The sequence below is a fragment of the Verticillium dahliae genome, genomic scaffold (genome assembly GCF_000150675.1).
Source record: "Verticillium dahliae VdLs.17 supercont1.22 genomic scaffold, whole genome shotgun sequence".
NCBI classification, from domain to species: Eukaryota; Fungi; Ascomycota; class Sordariomycetes; order Glomerellales; family Plectosphaerellaceae; genus Verticillium; species Verticillium dahliae.
This window is the reverse complement of record NW_009276918.1, coordinates 330,609-351,099: the sequence shown is the minus strand read 5'-3', so window position 1 is coordinate 351,099 and position 20,491 is coordinate 330,609. Positions and strand designations below refer to the sequence as shown.

General features: G+C 57.9%; 5 protein-coding genes and 1 non-coding gene across 6 annotated transcripts in view; 3 read left to right on the top strand and 3 right to left on the bottom strand.

Annotated features, from left to right (window-relative positions):
* The window catches only part of VDAG_08781 (uncharacterized protein), a gene marked incomplete at its 5' end in the record, with an annotated part of 769 nt that extends 470 nt beyond the window's left edge, over positions 1-299 (bottom strand). Inside the window, one exon of the mRNA XM_009651098.1 lies at positions 24-299. Coding sequence (XP_009649393.1) covers positions 24-299 — 276 coding nt within the window. The remainder of the gene's footprint in view (positions 1-23) is intronic.
* Positions 300-2,084: 1,785 nt separating this feature from the next.
* VDAG_08780 (uncharacterized protein) lies at positions 2,085-2,999 on the bottom strand (the record flags this gene model as incomplete). The annotated part of the gene is made up of 1 exon (XM_009651097.1): positions 2,085-2,999. The coding sequence occupies one exon, from the start codon at positions 2,997-2,999 to the stop codon at positions 2,085-2,087; it is 915 nt and encodes a 304-aa protein (XP_009649392.1).
* An 8,270-nt stretch (positions 3,000-11,269) lies between these two features.
* VDAG_20234 lies at positions 11,270-11,361 on the top strand. Its single transcript has one exon. It is a non-coding gene; the product is annotated as a tRNA-Pro (tRNA).
* A 371-nt stretch (positions 11,362-11,732) lies between these two features.
* Positions 11,733-14,687, top strand: VDAG_08779 (uncharacterized protein; the record flags this gene model as incomplete). Its single annotated transcript, XM_009651096.1, has 4 exons — positions 11,733-12,698; positions 12,755-13,479; positions 13,530-14,074; positions 14,128-14,687. The coding sequence occupies 4 exons, from the start codon at positions 11,733-11,735 to the stop codon at positions 14,685-14,687; spliced, it is 2,796 nt and encodes a 931-aa protein (XP_009649391.1).
* Positions 14,688-14,961: 274 nt separating this feature from the next.
* VDAG_08778 (uncharacterized protein) lies at positions 14,962-16,903 on the bottom strand (the record flags this gene model as incomplete). The annotated part of the gene is made up of 2 exons (XM_009651095.1): positions 14,962-16,667; positions 16,720-16,903. The coding sequence occupies 2 exons, from the start codon at positions 16,901-16,903 to the stop codon at positions 14,962-14,964; spliced, it is 1,890 nt and encodes a 629-aa protein (XP_009649390.1).
* A 632-nt stretch (positions 16,904-17,535) lies between these two features.
* On the top strand, positions 17,536-20,304 carry VDAG_08777 (pre-mRNA-processing protein prp40; the record flags this gene model as incomplete). The annotated part of the gene is made up of 5 exons (XM_009651094.1): positions 17,536-17,676; positions 17,735-19,009; positions 19,063-19,179; positions 19,247-20,050; positions 20,122-20,304. 5 exons carry the CDS (start codon positions 17,536-17,538, stop codon positions 20,302-20,304), a joined length of 2,520 nt encoding a protein of 839 aa, XP_009649389.1.
* Positions 20,305-20,491: the final 187 nt, after the last annotated feature.

The following is a 20,491-nucleotide window of genomic DNA, read 5'->3' as shown; positions in this document are numbered from 1 at the left end:
AGGGTGAGGTCCTCAATGGTGACGGCGTCGCGGTCCTTGTCCTTGGCCGACGCCTTCTCGGGCTTGCTGCTGCCTGCTTCGGGCCGAGGCCCCCCGCCACCGCCGCCGCCGCTGCCGCTGGGGCCCGCGTTGGCGGTCGTCGTGGACGGGTCGGGGCGGCCTTCTGCTGGTTGTGGGGGCTGGTGGCTGGTGGCGGCCGAGGTGGAGGCCGGGGCGGCGCCGGGTGTGTCTTCGTCCATGGGGACGAAGCGGGCGGCCGAGACGGAAGGGTTGGCGGGTGAGGGCTTTTTGGGCGGCATTGTGGGTGGTGAGAGCGAGGGCGTGTATGTGTGGTTGAGTTTTCGGCGAGGAGGCCCAAGGTGGGTGGTGAGAGTCGGGGCCCTTGTAATCTCTATGGTGTTCCTCGTCCCAGATATGTCCAATGTAGTCTACTGACTCATCGCGATGAGGCTGACAGGCTGACGACCAAGTGACGAGGCGCAAGCGTGAAGCTGGTCGAGTGAGTACGGGGTTCTGTTCTGGGTGAGGTTGAGGTTGAGGTTGAGGTGAGAGCGGTGCAGGTGCAGAAGCACGCGCCCACGCCACACTCGGAGACGCGACTTTTGCGTGTGGCGCGTAAAGTGGTGGCTTCCCTCTCTGTCAGACTGGCCGTGCCTCCTCACGAGCCCTTAGGTACTGTACCTAGGTACGTACCTAGGTACCCAAGGCACCAAACGTAAGGTAGGTAAGTACGTACGTCCAGCAGGTCCACCATAGCAAGCCCGACATGGTCGCCGCTTGTATTCCCCATAACATCCTGCGTGTCACCATTCATCATCAGAACAGAACGAATGACCCAGTCGTCACCATCGGAAACAATTCAAACCCACGCGTTCGTCAGCCTCATTCAGATGCACTACACAATTGCACCCCCTGCCTGACACGCTCTCATGACACTGCCACTGCCGCTGCCACTGCCCCCCAGCTAAGTAGGCACATGGAGCATCGTGGGCCTGCCTCTACGATCCGATCTTTTTGTTTCAGACTGGCCACACCGGATGCCGTGCCTAAAAAAATCCCAGATCGTGAGATGCGTCGCTGTCCCTTCTAAACGGACGCCTCTAAACGGACGCCGCACGAGATAGATTGCCGAACAGTTTCGCATCATCTTCGCGCCCAAGTCATCCGACCCTCCACGTCAGCCAACAAACACATGACAGACAGCCCCGCGAGGCAGACCGCGTTGTCAGAATCATTTCTCAGCTGGGTAATGGTACGTATAGTGTGTCAAATTCGGCCTCCACGGCTCTACCTAGGAGGAACACGACCGACCGGCCTCGCGTGCCCGAGTGTGCTTCGCTGCGCCATGCTACAGAGCCAGGCAGAGCAGTTGCTCCCTGTGCGCTTTGCTCGAAAATATCCAAAGGGAAATGGAATGAGTGATTGATAGAGAAGAAAAAAAACGCTATGTCCATGAAGAGAGGGGGGAAAGGACTGATAAAAAAAAGGAAAAAGGGCTGCAGTCGGCAGCTTGTCATGAGTATCATCAATAAAAATGGGGTATCACCAGCACAAACATCCTCCCAAACATACAGAACCACGAGCCAATGCCCCCGGTTTTGGAACTTCAGCGTTCCACGACGAGGACCCTCTGCCCTTATATATATATATATATATATGTAGCCCCCACCGCGATCCCAAAATGGCCAGCCGACCCTCACAGGCTTGTGTGGCCATGTGGCCGGCTGACGAATGTAACGAGGGCAAACACGACCAACGTGCCATATATCCTTGGCAAGTCCTCGCAAGAGGTCACACAAAACCCCGCACAACGAAGCTCTTGGCAGGCCTCGTGCACCGCGTGCGTCTTGTTTCTTTCCTAGTCTTGCGGGAGGGGCGCAGGGATGGCCCGCATCTGAAACGCGTCAAAAACGCACGTCGTTCGCTATCAATCGACACGACACCACCCCAACTCACATCTTCCCGGTGGGGACATGACATGGGTGACGCCGGCAGGTTCGGCCGTTGTGCTCACGCGCCGCGGCGTCGTGTTCGGTTTCAACACCCCGCGGCGCACAGGAACGCCTGTCTTGCTGTCCCGCCCATCAGCCAATAGCCCGGCCAATCGCGGACTGTGGGACGACAGGCCGCGGTGAGAGCCCGCCCAGCGGAACCTCGTCATCAAGGCATATGCTGGGCGGCACTGATGATGTAGAGAAGACACGGTGGTGGTTTCGCTGCTCCGAGAAGGAGGCCGAAGAACCATGGAAACCGTGCTGGGTGAAACCGCCGAGTTGCTCATTTGATGAGCGAGGGGAAAACTCCCCGTCTGAGTAGAAGCTGTGGCCATAGCCGTACCACTGATCGCGAACGCTGCTGCCACCAAAGCTGAAGCTGCTGCGCGAGCTTTGTGTCCTTCCGTGGTGGCCACGAGGCGATGTGGCAGATGATGAGGGTGGGTATTTGGAGAGTCGAGATGTTTGCCGCTTGGGGCTGGGGATAAAAGCTTCAGCGCCTTGAACAGCCTCGTCCGTCAGCCCGGGCCGCGAGTTCGGTGCGCGAGCAAGGACAGGCGTCTGCGGAATCTCGATGCTCTTCTTGCCGCCGTTGGTGAACGTGAACGAGTGCGGCGACTGGCTCTCCCCCGAGGCTCGAGGCTGGTATTGGTTGTGGTTCTGGTAAATGACCACACTCGGCGGTTTCTTAAGCGAAGCTGTCGATGCGTGCTTCGTCAGGGAGGTAGGCACCTTCTCAATGGTGTCTTCATCCTCCTTTCTATACTTCCAAGACTCAATCTCCTCATCATCGATGGGCGTGATGCCTCGGTTGATGAGAGGAAGGCGTCCTTGTCGGTAACGGTAGCACGCAAGTATAGTGCCTCCTATCAAAACCACGGCCAGGACAGAAAGAACCGTGCTCAAAGCAATGGCGAGCGTTCGGTGAGGCTCATGCTGCTTTTGGTCGTTGCCGTCAACGCGGGGGGCTGAATAGCCGGGTTCGTCCGCCGACAATAGTGTCATGGCGAAATGTGGCGTCAGTGACGAATTCGTGGGGGACGGTAAAGTAGCGGTGATCGTCACCGCATGTGGTTGGAACACATGGGGTGTGCCGAAGGCGAGCACGCGAGGTTCACCAAGACGATGGGGTGCGCAATTCGAGATCGGTGAGCTCGTGACCTCGGACTAAAGGTTGGAGCCGGGCTTCAAACGCTGTTGGAAGACACAAAGGTTCAAGAGAGCGCGGAGGTTTCCGGAGGGTTAAAATATCGTGAAACGAAACACGAGAGCGAGCGTGGTTCGAGATGACACTGTGTGAAAGATAGCCTTGTTAGCAAGCGCTTTGATGAGCTGTTATATGACAGCCATGGAAACGGTAATAGTAGTGGGCAGGAGAGAGGAAGATATGGCAGCGGATGAGCTGCAGAGAGGGACAGATAGGCAGGCACTGCATATATACCATGCCTGAGATGCATGGACTGTCGCTGCAGTCCTCATGGTCTGTCGAAACCTCTCTCCTCAAGCTGACCCCACACATCGACTGTCCCTGAAGGGAAACCGTGGCCAAGTCTCAACCGTGGCAGCGAGGTCACACGTATCGAATCCTTAGACCAAGATCAAAGACCAAGGCACGAGAATAAGATCGAATTTGACATCTCATGGGTGGGAAGGTGACAAGCACAAAGGAGCAGAGGGACACAAGGGGAAACCAACATGAACGTTTTAGCTGCTCGGCGGTACGCAGGACTGAATCGATTGTCGATAGGTTTTCCGACTCAAGGATGAACAACGCGAGAGTCGGTCGGCCAGGTTGGATGACCATGAGGCAAACGGCAGAAGCCTGGGGATGAGTGATGATCTCAAAAGGCAGGCGGGTTTCCTATATAATATATAAGCGACGGTACTTTGAGCGGCGGTGACGGGTGGCAGGGGGTGCAAATGAGCTGCAGGTGCTGCGGGCCTCGTGGGGGGGCCAGGAGGGGGTGCGGAGCACCTCTGGCTACGACACGGCAGTGCAGGGTTGAGTAGACATGGGAGCTATTACAGTACTACGGTACCGTATATCCGTGCACGGGCGTGGAGGCCGGGGTTCGTGAATATTGCCGCAGGTTAGCTGATGCACCATGATGTGCGGGTGAAGTGGGCGTTGGTGTTGAGCGGAAACGCATTGGCGTTTAAGACAAGTTGGTTGGTGGTGGTGGTGGTGCAGGTGGACCTTCGGAGGAGGTTGAAGTGCCTGCAGGGGAGGGCCAGGATAGGACAGGCTGGCAGGTGGGCAGGGGTTGCATGTCGACGCGCAATGAGCGACGATGACGGGCCGGGCGGGAGGGGGTGTATCCTCTTCTACCTCTCGAGCCTCTTCCCTCCCTCACTTGCCTCGATCATCTCTCTATGTGATGTGCGGTGTAGGTACAATGACAGCGGTACCCCTGTTGACGAGGTTGACTGTCTTGTAAAGCCGTTTGATGTCGGCTTGATGACGGCGATTTGTCACCTCTGCGTTGAACGGTGGTTAGACGACAGGTCTCAGAGATGGGACGAGCAGGCCTGCGAAAGGGTGAAGTGAGGCATATCGACGATTTGCAGCTGGCTTGCGTCTGTTGCGTTATTCCATGAGCCTGCTGGCGCCACGACGAGGGGACGAAGCTGAACACACGCCAGCCTGACGGTGACTGGAGAATGCAGTATATTGCGAGCGCACACCATCTGTTGTTCGCGTCTGTCTGGCTCACAAGGCCGAGGATAGCGTCAGCGAAAGGAAAGGGCCGCAGCCACGGTCTGCCGCTAGTCAGGCACCAGGTCCTCAATGTCAGGGCCAAAAATGGTCGCATGGCCACGAATGGGCCTGGATGGTGCCATGTGTTCCTGCTGCTGGCCGTCGTCTTGGCCTGGGCGCAGGAACAGGTGCAGGAACAGCCAAACAGGGTAGTCTCGGGCCCGAACAGATAGATTGGCGAACGAGGGGCAGAGTGACAGAGCGGCCAGCGACGCTTTACCGTCACGCTCTGAGCCTGAGCCTTCGATCAAGTTTGTTGGCCACAACGACCAGCGTGTATGTGTGTGCAGCCACAGGGTCCAGAATGTAACGAACGGTCTACTGGTCACTGTGATGCCAACACCGACTCAGGGTAGCACCGCATCTTGACAGGTCGAGTTTGTCACGCTCGATTGCGGGAGCTCGAGAGTCGATTGCGCAGAACAGCACAGGCATATTTGTCAAGGCGGCACGGCACGGTACGGTGGTCGTGGATCAAGCGGGAATTCGAACCGACCTCAATGTGATCCCAATGCACCAGCTGGCGCGAGCTGTTTCAGCACTGAATGTCGGACTTATTTTGTTTTTCGGCATGTTTCCTCTGGCTATGACTCGTTGCCCGCGTCGAATGGACTACGGGATGACGATGACTGAAGAGGGGGACTACACCAGCACATGGAAGGTGAAACTGTACAAGACAGTCAGCAGCACACCGGTCAATAACGAGTGTGATATGGTTTCAGCCCGCCGTAGACCACAGTGAAAAGGGGGAATGCGTGGGCAATCATCGGTGACACTCGCTGTGGCGGCAAGAAGCGGTGAACGAGTCACGACGGTTTAAAGAAGACAAGAGGAATCCAAGAGGCTGGCTCGGCGGACATTGATGGAGTTTCGCCATGGGTCGGCTTTGTGTTCAGCCGTGGAGTAGCGCACGTTGCTGGCACTAAAAGTGGATGTCGGGCGGACAGATCGAATGGAGCACGATGCGGTGGATTGGAGGCAGGTACGAGGACGAGGCGAGTAAGGTGAGGCGAGGCATCGTGGGATGAAGCAGCTGGCAAGCCCGATAAGCCCTCCAGACTTTTCCCGCGTGTCGTGGGCTGGAACAAGTGGGTATGGATTCGGTAGGTGGATTGGTGGATTTGACGAAGGCTGGATGACCAGCGAGACAAGCGAGCTGGTGATGGCAAAGACAAGCGAAACGAGCCTCCCCCCCTCCTCCCCCTCCTTTGCGGCCTCTTGGCGTCGTTGAGCTCCCCTTCAGTGCAGCTCGTCAGGTCGAGGTTGGGGTCGGGTCAGGCCACGATCCAGTCGTTGGGCAGTCCAATGAGACGCGGTCCATACAGTGGAAAGCCGCCGCGCTGAAACAGCGCAGGTCGTGGACAGGCTCGATTGGAACTGATGTTGGTGTGGCATGCGCCTTGCCACATTCGGTCTGTTGGTTATTTCCCAGTTGTCAAATGCAATTCGATAGGTCTGGACAGCCGTGGTGTTGGGCTGCCTTGCAGTCTGACAGCAGCATTTCTTATTCCAGATCTCGGTCAAGGAAAAGAGACGGTTGACTGGTTGGTAGACTTCTGGTCGTTGGTATTGCTGTTGCACAGAGAAGGGGAGGTGGATGGAGTGGATGGGTAGCATGGGGAGGGGGTCTGGGAAATTCTCCGCTCACCGTGCACCTTGCTGCATCCTTCCTTTCCTCTTCCCTCGCAACTGCCTGGAACCCAGTAAACCCCCCAAGTGAGGTGAATTGACCTCCGTGTGGCCTGCGCCTACCCCCAGGTCTGTCATATTTCGGCGTGGGGCAGGGAAGGAACACGCCGTTCAGGAGCTTGGGCCAAACATGTACCTACACCTTTACCAAGGAGCACACGTGAGCCCCTAGAGGCTTCAGCCTGCGTACAAGTACCTACCTTATCCACATGTTCTTCATGATCAGGGCACGGGTACTGCAGAGTGGTGGTGCGATTCGAACTGACTGTCAGTCGGAGGAAGTGACGTTCCAGCCTCCACCTGCACCCCCCTCCCTCCTTCCCAATCTCGCTCTCACGAACTGTTCAGCCAAGTCGGCATCCAATGTCACTCTGGCAGCGGCGCCGCAAATGACAATGCAACCTCGTCCCAGCCATTTCCAAGGTTGACCTACGGAGCGAAGGAAACAAGCCGCCATCTACCCCTTCATGGGCGCTGCGTCTGTCGGAGTATTTCGATCGAAAAAGTAGCAGCTTCCGTTGGCACTGGTCACCGACGCGACGATCCTCTTTTCTTTTCTTCCCCTTCACGAGCCTTCAGCCTTGGAGCCGTGAGCCTTGACCCCTTCGGTCAGTGTTCGACTGGCCATCTCAATTTCGAGCATCGAGGCTAGGGAGAGGCCTGCGAGGGTCCGTTCGCCGTATAGATGTCTTGCCGCTGACCTTCTTTCCTTGTTCTTGTGCTCATCCCCGCATGTCACGGAAGAAAGCGACATCCAAAGGAAACAGCCTGCCAGATACTGCTCTTCTTTTCGGGCGGTTGTCTCGCAGCTAGGGGCGCACCGCGAACCCCCCCCCCCCCCCCCCTTCCTCCATGGATGAAAAGCAATGGCCGCATGGTGCCAGTGGTCCTGACCAGAGAGCCACCAAGCCAGCCACCCGCCTAGGTACGCTAACAGGCGCCACAGTCCAGTTTAGGTCATCCTCCCCAAGGACTGTGTGGGCTTGCCAGTCCGCCACTAATGTACACCAAGCGCCTTGCTCTACACCATACCACCCACACCACATCACCCATCACCATCACCGTCCGTCCGCAAAGGGAGGAGGGGGAGCAATTTTCTCCTCCTCCCCCTTCTGTCGAGTACAGTCCTGAGCTTTGCCACCCTCGCTCTGCCTCCATGGCGGAGAGCCACACCTGTTTCTCTCTAGAATCGACTTCGGCTCGTGCCCTGGCGAGATGAGATGTCCAGGCGCTCACCTTCGTGACCCGGCAGATACGGACAATAAGAACAATGGGCACCGCCAAAGGTCGGCGTGATCAGACCAGGATTGGGGTCGATAACCTGAAGTGGTGGTGGGTGAACGGACGGACATCACTCCGGTCCCTCCTTTGGCGTGGAACACGACCTATTCATACTGGGACATCATACCTCCATCATCGTGGAGATCACGACATCGTGAAAGAAGAGAGGGGTTCAGCACGACATGGGTCATCTTTCGTTGCGCCGGTGGAGCAGCTGATGCGAATCGACGGCATGCCACTTCACGACATCACCCACGATCTTCCCAGGCTCCACGGTGCCGTTCTTGGGCATGCGCATGCCTTGTTGCTAGCCGACTCGGAGCGACCTAGCTCCCAGGCACGCCCGCCAGACTCGCATCCTGATAAGCCCGCCCGCACCGAGCGAAAGGCGCGGGCGTTGACGTAGGCGTGGGTGCCCAGAAGTGCTTGCAGCAGATCATGCTGCCTGCCGCGGCAAGTTGTGCTCAACACCACCCACCAATTCGCATGCGACGCGACGGAGATCAAACACCCGGACAGCTGGCCGAGATGGGATTTGACATGTCCATCCCGTCCAACGGAAGCAGGTGGCCGGGAGACGAGACCTCTTGATACTCACGTCCATCTGATGGCATTTGCAGTCCGCAAATCGAAGCTCTATCGCAATGCGGTGCATGCAACATGGCTCGCGCCAACATCAAGATTGAATACCCCATCTCGATCGCGAATCCTCACGGGCCGTCTTCTGAGACTTGCCTGGTCTTTCGTTTTTCCCCTCCTCATCACGACGGATGCTGGTCGATCAATCACGTTGACAACGTGTCGGAGTCGCACGCCAGCCATCTCACGCCTCCCACCGTTCCACCCCTAAAACACACTAACACCCGACCTTGACCTGGCCCACATACATAGTAGGGCGATCGAGACCTGGACCTGGGACCTGGCATTAGCTCCACGCTCCGCCAGGGACCAGCCGCATTCCAGAGTGACCTGCTGACCTTCTGAGCCTGGTGGTGGTGTGGTGCCGTGTGTCTGGTGTGGTATTCACCGCTCATTGACCTCCTTTTTCCCTCGTTTGCCATTCGCTCATCACATCGAGACCATTACCGTGCATCACCACCCACCGTCTTTCCCTACCTTAGCCTCCTCTTCTTCCGGCCGTGAATACAAGGCACACCCACCCACTGCGTACTATTCTAGTCTTCTTCTGCACGCCTTTGCCCTGCCAGGTACCAGCACGCTATCTGCGGAGTAAGACACTACTGGCGATGGTCGTCTTCAGACGAGATCGTCATGGGCTCTTGATCGAAGGGGGTCTTCTAAAGACGTCGAGAGGGGATGGGGGTGCAACTGCATCGTAACTACACTTTTGTTCAGGTTGCCCACGTCTTGACCCGGGGCGTCCAGTCTGCACAGATCGGGCACCCAACGACAACCCCGCGATTATGCACACTCTTTCTTTTGCGGCTGGATGATTCGCAGTGCGATAGCTGCACGGGTGCCACAGGTGTCCCAGTAGTATCCAACGAGCAACTCGGGGTTATCAGGCTGTGCGAGCAAACCCCCCGATGCCCAGCCCATGCAACTGCACTCCTTCTCAGCCCCTGCCCATGACATGGCACCTCACTTGACAGCCCAGAACCGGCCTCTCTAAGAATCGGGCGCGGCCTGCACGAGCTTGAAGTCGCCCTGTGTCCTTGCTGTCAACCTGGGAAGAACGAAACAAGCGGTCCGCAACAAGAACCAGCTTGATTCGTGGCCCTTGGTAACATGCGACACAGTGGTTGTCGCTCCGTGACAGAGCTGGCCCGCCTCGGTCGTCTCTACAACGAACACGCCGAGTGTCAACCACAGTCGAAGAAATTCATCGGCTGGTTTCTCGGGATGACGTCCACCTCTCCATTTGCTCATGTTTTCCCGTCAAAAGTCTCACCGCGGTTCGAGCGCACCCTTCCGCCAACCCGCTCCCTCACTAGATGGGTCGCGACCCGTGCGTGAAACTCGGCGATGAGGAGGAAAGAAGGGCTCTCCCTACCTGTCTCGTCGCCTGTCTCGTGATGGCACACCCTTTGATGAATGTTCTTTTGTCGCTCCGATATCGTTATTGGCTCTTTCTGATCTTCACCGCCGTGCTCAGCTTGTTCACTGGATCCAGACCGGTCAGAGGCCCATGAAACATTGGTCTCAGATAAGATGGGGGGATCTCCCCTCTTCGCAGTAGATCTGATGTGAGTACGCGATGGTTGGCGATGCGTAGTGTGACTGCAGGTTTCACTTGACATGCTTGAGCGACCCGCATCATGGTCTTGGATATCCCCATGACTCCTGCCGGGGTTCCCAACAACCAGGCTGCAATGTGCTTGAGGCTGCGGGTGTTGTCGGGGTCTTTTCCAATGTTGACCCCTCGCCCCATTGTCTCACGCTGGGAGGAGCAAACGATGCTTTTTCGGACTTTGCATGCTCTCGGTGTGAATTCTGTGATAGTGTAGGGGGTCGCTTCATTCATGTTAATAGACACTGCGTCTTGTTACAGGCCTAGACGGAATATGTGGTGTTGCGAAGGGCTTTGGAAGTGACAGGTTGCAGGGCTGCATCACAGACAATTGTCTCAATGCTGATAATAAGCAACAAACGCACTTGGCGGGGCAAATAGCGATGCTGCTTGTCAGGTGAGGCTCACGTACTGGGAAGTTGAAAGTTCATCAAATATCATGACTGTGATAGAGTGACGGTGTCAGCTGACCGATGGTGCTAAGACTCGTGACCGACACAGGTATATCCAGGGAGACCAAGTTTCTAAACAGTATACGGGAATGGATTGTCCTTGCAAGACATGGGTCATGATTTGTGTGTGATGAGTTCGGCTCGCAACACCCTCCTACGAGGAGACTTGTAAGTGGTAAAACCGGGACGGTGATTGCAAAGAATCTCGGAGACCATCTCATCTTGTCGTCTGTGTTAGTATAGCCGTTAGTATAGCTGCTATGCAGGCCATCGTCGCTGCCCGTGCTCCTTTTTCTTTCCTTTTTTTTCCCCAGACGTAGAGCCGAGAGCCGAGTCTTCGAACGGAAATATAGGGAGTAACTGTTGGGCCAAATGGGGGGTTGCCTCACTGGTTGATCAGTGTAAAGGGATTCCACGGGTCGTAGGGAGCACGCGGATAGGCGAAGACACATATAGATCACTTCATCTCACTTAAGCCACCGAGTCCATGATCCAGAGCTCTCAGGCACGGCCATGGCCACGGATAAAGTTGGAGTGGACAGTGAAGCGTAGTCACATGGAAAAACAGCTATCGAAGCCACGCATACACATTTTGACATGTTAGGGCCTCGAACCAACAGAACAGGTTGGATAAAAACATTGTCTAAAGAAAAACAATATCGTGAAGTTCATCGCTCATGTACTGCAGTGACACTATTGATGTTGGCTTATCGACGACGTTAGATGTAGAACTCGAGCATGGGGTGAACAAGTGAGCGCCCCAGACAAAGGGGATATAGGTAGTCCAATTGAGGGGAATCCACATCGACCGGCTCCTGACCCAGTCAGGAATTTGTTCGCAAACGCGCCGTTGGTCTAGTGGTATGATTCTCGCTTAGGGTCACACCCTGAAGCATTGCTTGCGAGAGGTCCCGGGTTCAATCCCCGGATGGCGCCCAATCTTTTGCCGAATTCGCATTGGATCCCTTTCATTTTGGCATTGAAACTTGGGAAATTGTAAAAACTTTTGTTTGGCAACATGAAGAACCTGCTTGGAAACAGACAAACGGCTGGGGCTGTGCTCGTAGAACTATGGCTGGAGGGGCACCACAGAGGCGCGTCGATGCACGATGAGACGCGTCCTGACGCGCGACGGCGCCACACTTGCAATTCCACTTTACCGCGATGATGGCTTGACGTCAATCTTTTGCACGGCAACCCTGCACGTCCGCCACTCGCCCTACTCTTCCGACGTGGTATCAATACTCGGCTCTTCATCACGACCTCGCAAATGACCTGCAATCCATGGATTGGGCCCCCACCCAGCCATGTCCTCCTCTCGACCTGTTGCACCTACAGACGCGTCCCGTCCAGGCTCAGGTATCCTCACGCCCAGCTCTGACAGTCTACTGAACCACGATGCGGCGTTCGGCGAGATCTCCAAGACGGCGGGACGGCGGGGCTCCAGCGCATTGGAGCACCTCCTCAAGTCGTATATCGTCGTCAAGGTTGGTAGCCCCCCCCCCACAACCGCACTCACGAGACACAATCTGACAACCCCCGAGCCGTACCGTCTCAATGCCGTGGCCAGACCTTCTACTCTGCAGCCCCTGATGCTCCTTCCCCGCGAGGAGCTGTCCCTTTCCCTCCTCGACCTCTTTTCGCCCAACGGGGATCTTCCCTCGAGCCGACTCTACGAATCCCACATCAAGATCCTCGATCTTGAAGACCGCATGGCTGACAGGCCGAGCCTCCTCATCGCCCGGAACGAGTCTTCGAAAACGCTGTACGCCGTCGAACGAGCCGATAAGAACCTCTTCACCGTGTGCAAGTTGGGATCATGGGTCAACATGCAAGAGCTAGCCGCCAAGGCGACCGTGGCGAGCCAGACGATCGCCAAGTCGCGACCAAGCCCGCCAGGACCGCAGGTCGTGCCGCTGACGACGCCGCAGCTGCATAAGGAACAAAAGGAGAAGAAGCTCGCGATCGAAGCGCTGCAATCTATCGTGCGCAAGAGGGCGAGGTCGCAATCGACTGCGACAGTGGAGGAGACCAGGCGCGCCGAGAAGAGGATCCGGTCCGACGATGACGCTTCCAGGCCGCCGACGCCTCTGAGCCAGGCTGTGGTGTCAGAGAAGAAGACGGCGGGTGTGGCGCATGGCGTGGCGGCAGTCATCGAACAAGTCCCTGCCTTGGCTCCGGCGCTGGTGGAGGATGTCATGGCCTCGCCGACGGCTGAGGACATGTTCAAAAATATCAGGGCGCAGTACTTGGAAGTTCTTTACAAGTCCAAGGTAGGCAGGCGTCGCTTGCAGTTGCTTCCTTCATGCTAGCCAGCTAACCAACGCAGGGTTCGCTGGCGTACTTTGCCAAAGGCCCTTTGTCGCGCGCCAGAGCGGCTTTTCACATGGACTGTGATGGTAACCTCAGCATGGACGACCTCATCGAGTACCTGACCAGCCAGATCATGACGACGGTACAACTAGACAAGAAGTACAGGGAGACGATCCCTGACATCATCTCCAAGATGAAGACGCATGTTGAGAGCTCAGATGACGGCAGCAAACCAAAGAAAAGGAAACCCAAGAAGATGAAGCTCGGCAAAGATGGCCTGTATCCCACCGAGGACAGCGTTGTTCGGACATGGTGGACGGCAAATCGACCTGAAATCGCGGACGAGGATGCAAGCATTACACCGGCGCAAATTCGTTCTCACGTGGACCTCCTTCGAACTCGAGAGACGCAACTCCAGATGATTCTCATTCTGGAGATTCTGAGCCTGGAGCTTCTGCGACCCAAGGAAAACGAAGAGGAAAGCCAACTGCCAGGGCTCGCACCAACAGAAAACAAGGACGGCTCTGCATCACAGCCTGTGAAGAAGCGCAGCAAACACAAGCTCCCAGTGCTTGTTGACGTGCACGCCGATCGATTGTGCATCTGGCAATCCACGGCCTCTGACGAGCTGAGGTTACTCGAAGATACCCAAGTTGTGACGCAGGCGGATGGAACCAAGCTGGGCCAAAAGGCTTCGGCGGACCCCTTGAAGGACTTTTGCACCGATATCATTATGCAGTTGTAAGTTGATCATGCCACACCACCACAGGGCTCATTCTCATCACGTTCAGTTTTGCTGCCCGCCTTCCGGAACTGTGCGACGGAATCAACCGGAAACTTGGAGGGCCCGTCATCATCCCCACCCCTAAGCCAAAGCAGACAAAACCTTCATCGAGCTCCAAGCCAAAATCCAAGACAAACGTGGTTGCGAAACGCAGCATATCAGCGTCCAAGGCATCAAAGAGCATCCAGGAGGAACTGGCAAAGGAACAGTCTCGCCGTAGCGTGTCACGGGGGCCAGGCAGCGCCATCGCACTGATGAGGTCGGCCACCTCGTCAACGCTACCTGCCCTGAAGCGAGAGTCTAGCGATCAGTCGCTCCTGGGTGGCATGGCCAAGGCTGAACCAGGCTCCCTCTCCGAGAGGTCGCGGGTCCTGTCGAGAAGCAGCAGCATGACTGCTCTCGGCGATGTCAAGGCGCAGAAGAAGGCCATTGTCGATGCCGAATTGCGCAACGCTATAAGTGTGCTCAGGAAGCCGAACCGGGAAATGGCCAATCTGGACGTTGTCGAAGCTGCGGAACGGAGGACGTCCGGTGGCCTGTCGCACACGAGAAGTGCGTCATCCTCCATGTCCCAGATGAACCCACGACTGACCATTGCATGATAGAAACGAAAAAGCCCGTTCGGCACCCCCTCTTCCAGTCGGTGCAGGTCAAGGCCACGCCTGCCAACAACCGATTCCGCGACGCCTTGGCCGAAGCCGGCGGCAGCGCAAAGATGCCAGCCATGTCCATGCCGCCGTCGAGCGCGTCCATGATCCCCTCGACAGCGCAGCGACGGAGCACGGCCGACTTTTTCGGGTCGTTTTCATCGTCTGCCGTCAAAGCGACGCCGTCACGGCCGAGAGCCTCTGCGCCGCTCGGTGCGCCGCATGACGAACCCAGCATACCCCCGTCCTCGCCCCTCATGGCGAGGAAACCGGCACGGCAGCAGTTGGCCGTGCCTGCGGCGACCCCTGCGCGACCTCGGCCGCGGGCGATGCGCTCCCCGTCGCCGATCGGGGCGCACGTCTTTGACACGCCTGTCAAGGCGGCCACGTCCTTCAGCTTGCCGGAGGACGAAATCGCGGCGACGCCTGTCATGAAGACGGCTGCGCCTGCGGAGAAGAAGGCTTCTTCGATTTACGAGAAATTGGGATGGGATGATGACTTTGACGACTTGTTATGAGGTTTTGTTTGGCCTGGATAGGAGCAGGACCGGGCTGGCGTACTCGTGTTATTGGCATGCATAGGGAGGACTGTCGGGATGGCTTGCTAGCTTTAGGGGTCTCGGCAGGTGATATGGATACCAGGCATCATTACGATCAGGATGGACAGTATAAGCCGACGCTCGGAGTGGACTCGGACATTTGTCAATGTGCGTGAATGGAAGGGGGACGGGCTAGCTAGGTAGCTATCTATACCCAAGAATTATACTTTCAAATCGTGACCAAAATCTTACTTCACGCACGACTTTCTGTCCTAGACGGCGCTCGCCCCTCCTCCTCCTCCACCTCCTCCACCACCATGACGGGCAAGTCCCGGACGTCGACGTGCTCGGACGTGCCGAGGTCGATGACGCGAATGGCCTCGACGCCGACGATGCCCGCCCGCAGCGCGACGAACTTGAGCTCGACGACGTGGCAGGCGCCGGCGGCCAGGGGCCCGACGCGCGTGTCGGCGCTCAGGCAGAGGACCTCTGTGGTGTCGACGAGGGAGCTGCGCTGCATGGCGTGGACGACGTTCTCGTCGAGGACGGCGTCGGCTGTCTGCCGCGCGTCGAGGAGCGTCTTGCCGCGTCCCGAGGTCGAGGGTGGGCGCACGGAGCGGGCCTCGTTGCGGCGGCGCTTGGGGATGGCGACGAGGGCGAGCTTGCGCGGCGGAACGGTGGTGGTGGTGGCGGCGGCGGCAGCAGCATTTCCAGTGGTGGTCCTGCTCGTGGCTGGCGTCTCGGGGACGCGGTTCACGACGTAGACGGTCCAGACAAAGGGCTCACCCGGGTAAAGGGGCCCCGGTGGTGCGTGGAAGGTCATGGTGAGGCCGAGCTCGGGGATGGCGGTTTCTGTCGTGCGCGACGTCGCGGCTTCGAGGGCCGGCAGGGCGTCGGGGCGGCTCACGGCCGGGGCGGTGAGGGACTGCGCCATCTCGGAGCCGCCTATGGAGAGCTGGGAGGGGCGGTGGGCGCGCTGAATGGCCTGCGGGGCAGAGCCGAAGCCGGGGTTGACGGGAAGGGTAAAGTCAAGGAGCGTGGACCAGGAGAGAGTCAGCTTGGGCGTGCAGACACCGGGAATGGCGTGGATGGTGCCCTCGATTGTGATGTCGAGGTCGCGTGTCGGGATCTTTGTCGTCGTCTCGAGTTGCTTTGGGGCCAGGCGGTAGAGGAGCGTGACGTGATCGTGGGCGACACAGGTCATGGGGAGCGTCAGGCCAGACTGTTCGTTGAGGTTCTCAATGGTACCGTCAGGAACAGACAGCTTAATGCTGTCGATGGTGGCCTTGCAGTCAAAATGCGGTGTCAAGTCGATCTCGAGCAGCGCAATCAGGGCAGCGCTCGTGGGGATGGTGTTAGGTCTGGAGAAGCGTACGCGCGTGTGTATCGCGGGGAAGACGTTGATCTCGAGACTGGATTGCGTTCGAATGGGCTGCATGTGTTCCTTCGTCTGCGTCACGGGAGCGACGCGCGACACACGCAACGCCGAGAGCTTGGGGGCCACGCCTTGGAGCGCCGGGTCGCCGTAGAGAGAATCCAGCAGGTTGAAGCCAGCAGGTACACCGCTTCGAAGGTAGCCGGCCTTCTCGCCGACGGCTGTGGACTGGTCATCGGGCTTCAGGCTTGCTGAAGCGCGGAAAACAACAGAGGGACCCTGCAACCTGATGCGTGGTCTCGAGAGGAAGATGGGCAGCTTCCAGACGGCATAGACATGCGGCTGGCTCTGCTCGTCATCGCTGTCACTCTCCTCGGCGGCGTCGACTACGATAAAAGGGTCGTCGGTCTCCTCCACCACGCCTTCAAAGATGGTGTCAGACGCTGGGGGTCCATCTCGGTCCTGGGCTTGGCTGTTGACGATCTGTGCCTCGAGAGAGATGTGCAGCCTCGACAGGTAGGAGCGGAGAGTCGTCTCATCGGCAAGTGGTGTGCGCAGAATCACGTGCACGTCCACCGTCTCGTCTGCCCGAACATCAGCCTATGCGTAAAGGCGCCCAAGGAGTGACCTACAGACCAAAGAAGAGAGTCTTGCGCTGCTCTATCGAGTCAAACACTGATCCGGTACCGCTAGCTTCTGTAGAGAGTTCCTCAAGGTCAAGGTCCGTTGCCTGGGGAATGATGTAACTGAGAAAGGAGTTCTCAACAAAATCCGAGACTCCATTTGGACTTGACCGAAGGCCACCCTCGTCATCAGCCATTTTCGAGTCAAGGGATGGCCTGAGCCGAGCGCATCCTTCGACGACAGCCTCAGATGTGTGCTCTCAGAGTCAAGTTGGGAGATCGGTGAGGTGGGCGTCACGTGAGACTTGCAAGGCGATGTGTGGAGAGGTTGGCCGGTGAGAAGAGGCGCCCTCGAACAGATAAATGGACTAAAGATATACTCGGATAACCAATCGACTAAATGAGTCGAGATGCTTCTTTTGATATCAGGGTTTGCTTTACAGAACTGCAGCCAGAGACAAGCAGGCAAGATGGCCAGAAGCGTGAAGGAAGACGTCCCCTGAATCCTGAGCAGCACAGGCTTATGTAAGCATGCCTTAGGTAAAGCACAAGGCGTGCAGTTTGACAAGGCTCTGGGCTCTAGCCTTTTTTTGGGCCCTGGACTCGCGACTCTGGGGCCATTTTTGGGCCTTCCTCATATTCTCGGTGGCCTGCAAGTCAAAGCCGCGCCAACCTTCGTTTGCTTCACCCACCCACGCCCTTCCAACCGCGACAACGTCGTATGACACACAGCCATTGCTACGTCGTGGCAAATTCTACTGGGAAAACGAATCGCATCGTCGACCCGAAGAACGCCTGATCGCCCGCCACCCATCGGCAACGTCACACGATGAATGGCGTGGGGAGCTCGTTCGGGCAACCTGCGCAATGGCAGGAGCATCGGACCGAGGATGGTCGAGTCTACTATTACAATGCTGCCACCAAGGTCACCCAGTGGACCAAGCCCGAGGATATGATGACGGCTGCCGAGGTGCGTAGCATGGACTCGCTGGTGCATCACACGACTGGAGAGCTAACATTGGCTATAGCGCGCTCTGGCGAACCAGCCATGGAAGGAATACACGGCTGAGGGTGGCCGCAAGTACTGGTACAACACCGAGACGAAGCAGAGCTCATGGGAGATGCCCGAGGCCTACAAGCAAGCCTCTGGCGCCACCGACACCCCCGTGCCCCCGGCTGCCGCTCCTTACAACGGCGGAGATCGATACAGTGGAGGAGGCGACAGGTACAACGGTGGTGGAGACAGACACAACGGCGGGGACAGACACAACGGCGGTGACAGGCACAACGGCGGTGACAGATACGCGGGCCACGACCGCTACCGCGACGACCGAGACGCTCTCCCCGAGTCGCGCCAGCTGACCTACAACAGCGACCCTGCTGCCAAAGCATTCGTCCCCGCCAGCAACGACCCCGACTACGCCACCTTTGAGGAGGCCGAAGCCGCCTTCCTCAAGCTGCTGAAGCGCAGCGGTGTCCAGCCTGACTGGAACTGGGAGCAGACGCTGCGAACAATCGCCAAGGATCCCCAATACCGCGCCATCAAGGATCCCAAGGATCGCAAGGCCGCGTTCGAGAAGTACTGCCATGACATGATTGTGCACGACAAGGAGCGTGCCAAGGAGAGGCTGACCAAGCTGCGTGCCGATTTCGAGACCATGCTGAAGAGGCATCCCGAGATCAAGCACTACACCCGCTGGAAGACGGCGCGGCCCATGATCGAGGGCGAGACCATCTTCCGCTCGACCGACAATGAGACGGAACGCCGCCAGCTGTTCGAGGAATACATCATTGAGCTCAAGAAGGTCCACGTCGACCACCAGACGTCGTCGCGCAAGACGGCCATGGACGGGCTCATTGACCTGCTGCCCAAGCTGAACCTCGAGCCCTACACGCGCTGGGCGGACGCCCAAGGTATCATCTCCTCCACCCCGCCTTTCCAGAACGACGAGAGGTACAAGACTCTCAGCCAGTTTGACGTCCTGACCGCGTTCCAAAACCATATGAAGGCCCTCGAACGCACCTTCAATGACTCGAAGCAGGAGCAGAAGAACCAAAAGTTCCGCAGGGAGCGCAAGGCCCGTGATGCCTTCCTGGACCTTCTCAACGAGCTCAGAAGGCAGGGTAAGATCAATGCCGCGACCAAGTGGCAAAAGTTCCACCCTCTGATCGAAAATGAGGAGCGCTACCGTGCCATGGCTGGCCAACCCGGCTCTACGCCGCAGGAGCTCTTCTGGGACATTGTCGAGGAGGAGGAGAGAGCACTGCGCGGCCCTAGGGTCGACGTGCTCGATGTCCTCGATGTACGTTTGGTCCGAAACCGCTGTAGAGTATCCCCTGCTAACACATGGGCTAGGATGAGCGGTTTGAGGTGACTCCCAAGACAACCTTTGACGAGTTCCTTGCTGTTGTCAAGAAGAACCGACGCACTGCTAACATTAACAACGATACCCTCACCATCTTGTTTGAACGCGTAAGTCTGCGCCCGCCCCCCCTTTCCTCTTGTCTATCAAAGTTCTAATGTCTCATCAATGCATTAGCTCCAGGAACGCCGATCCAAGCGGCCAGAGGATGACAAGCACTCCGAGCGCCAACAACGCCGAGCGGTAGACGACCTGCGCACGCATATGAAGCGCGTGGAACCTCCCATTGCCGTCGGCGATACATGGGAGAAGGTTCGCCCGCGTCTTGCGGATAGCCCGGCTTTCCAGGCCGTCGCCTCCGAGGAGGCCAGAGTCGGTGCCTTTGACAAGTTTGTCCGCCGACTACGCGAGAAGGAGGAGGACGCCGACCTTGACCGCCGCAGGCGCCGTGATCGTGGCTCGAGTGAGCGCGACCTGTACCGCGATCGCGACACTCATCGCGAGAGAGACCGTTCGAGAGGTGAGAGGTCCTACCGTGGTGGGGGAGGCCGAGCTTCCAGGCGCAGCCGCAGCCCCGAAGTGGACGCCTACGAAGCCGACAGACGTAAAGCCATCGCCGAGCGCAAGCGCAACCACCGCAAGTCAACCATGGCCGAGAGCCTGCTGTCGGACCGTCGCGCCTCGCCGCCGCCGCCGCCTCCCCGTCGTGAGCGTTCGCGCGAACGCAACGGCGGTCGCGACCGTGAGCGAGAGCGTGAACGGGAGCGAGACCGAGACTACGATCGCCCCAGCCGATCCCGCCGCGACGACGACGCATATTACGACCGCGACCGACGTGACAGGGAGGACGAGCGCGAACGTACCTACCGCCGACGCATCGATTCATATGACGAACTTCCTTATGGAGATGAGCGTCCTTCTGGATCCCGCCGCCGCCGAGACGACGATGATGCCGACAGACGGGATTCCAGAGACTCCAAGGTACGCTGGACCACACGATCCCAGACACACCCACGACTGCATTACTAACGCGTTTTTCCCACCCTTTGTAGCGAGTCAAGCGTGAGAAGACACCCCGCGAGCGCGAGACCACCCCTCCTCGCGACGTCAAGACTAAGTCCCCCCTTCCCCCGACCGCCACTACCGCTGCTGCTGTGACGGGTAAGAAAGAAGCCAAGGAAGATGACGCCGGCGTTCATTCTGGGTCCGAGGAAGGCGAGATTGAGGAGGATTAGGTACCCTTCTCCCCGCATCTGGAACGAGAGAGATGGATGTAGAACGGATGCATGGGGCGGAAAAAGGCTGGACATCTTCTTCTTCAAACAAGTCTTCGAGTACGTCCCGCCGCGAGACCCTCCGTCTTCGAGGGGCCTGATGACCTGCTGCGCGTACAGATCCTCGGCATACCCTCGCACACATGCG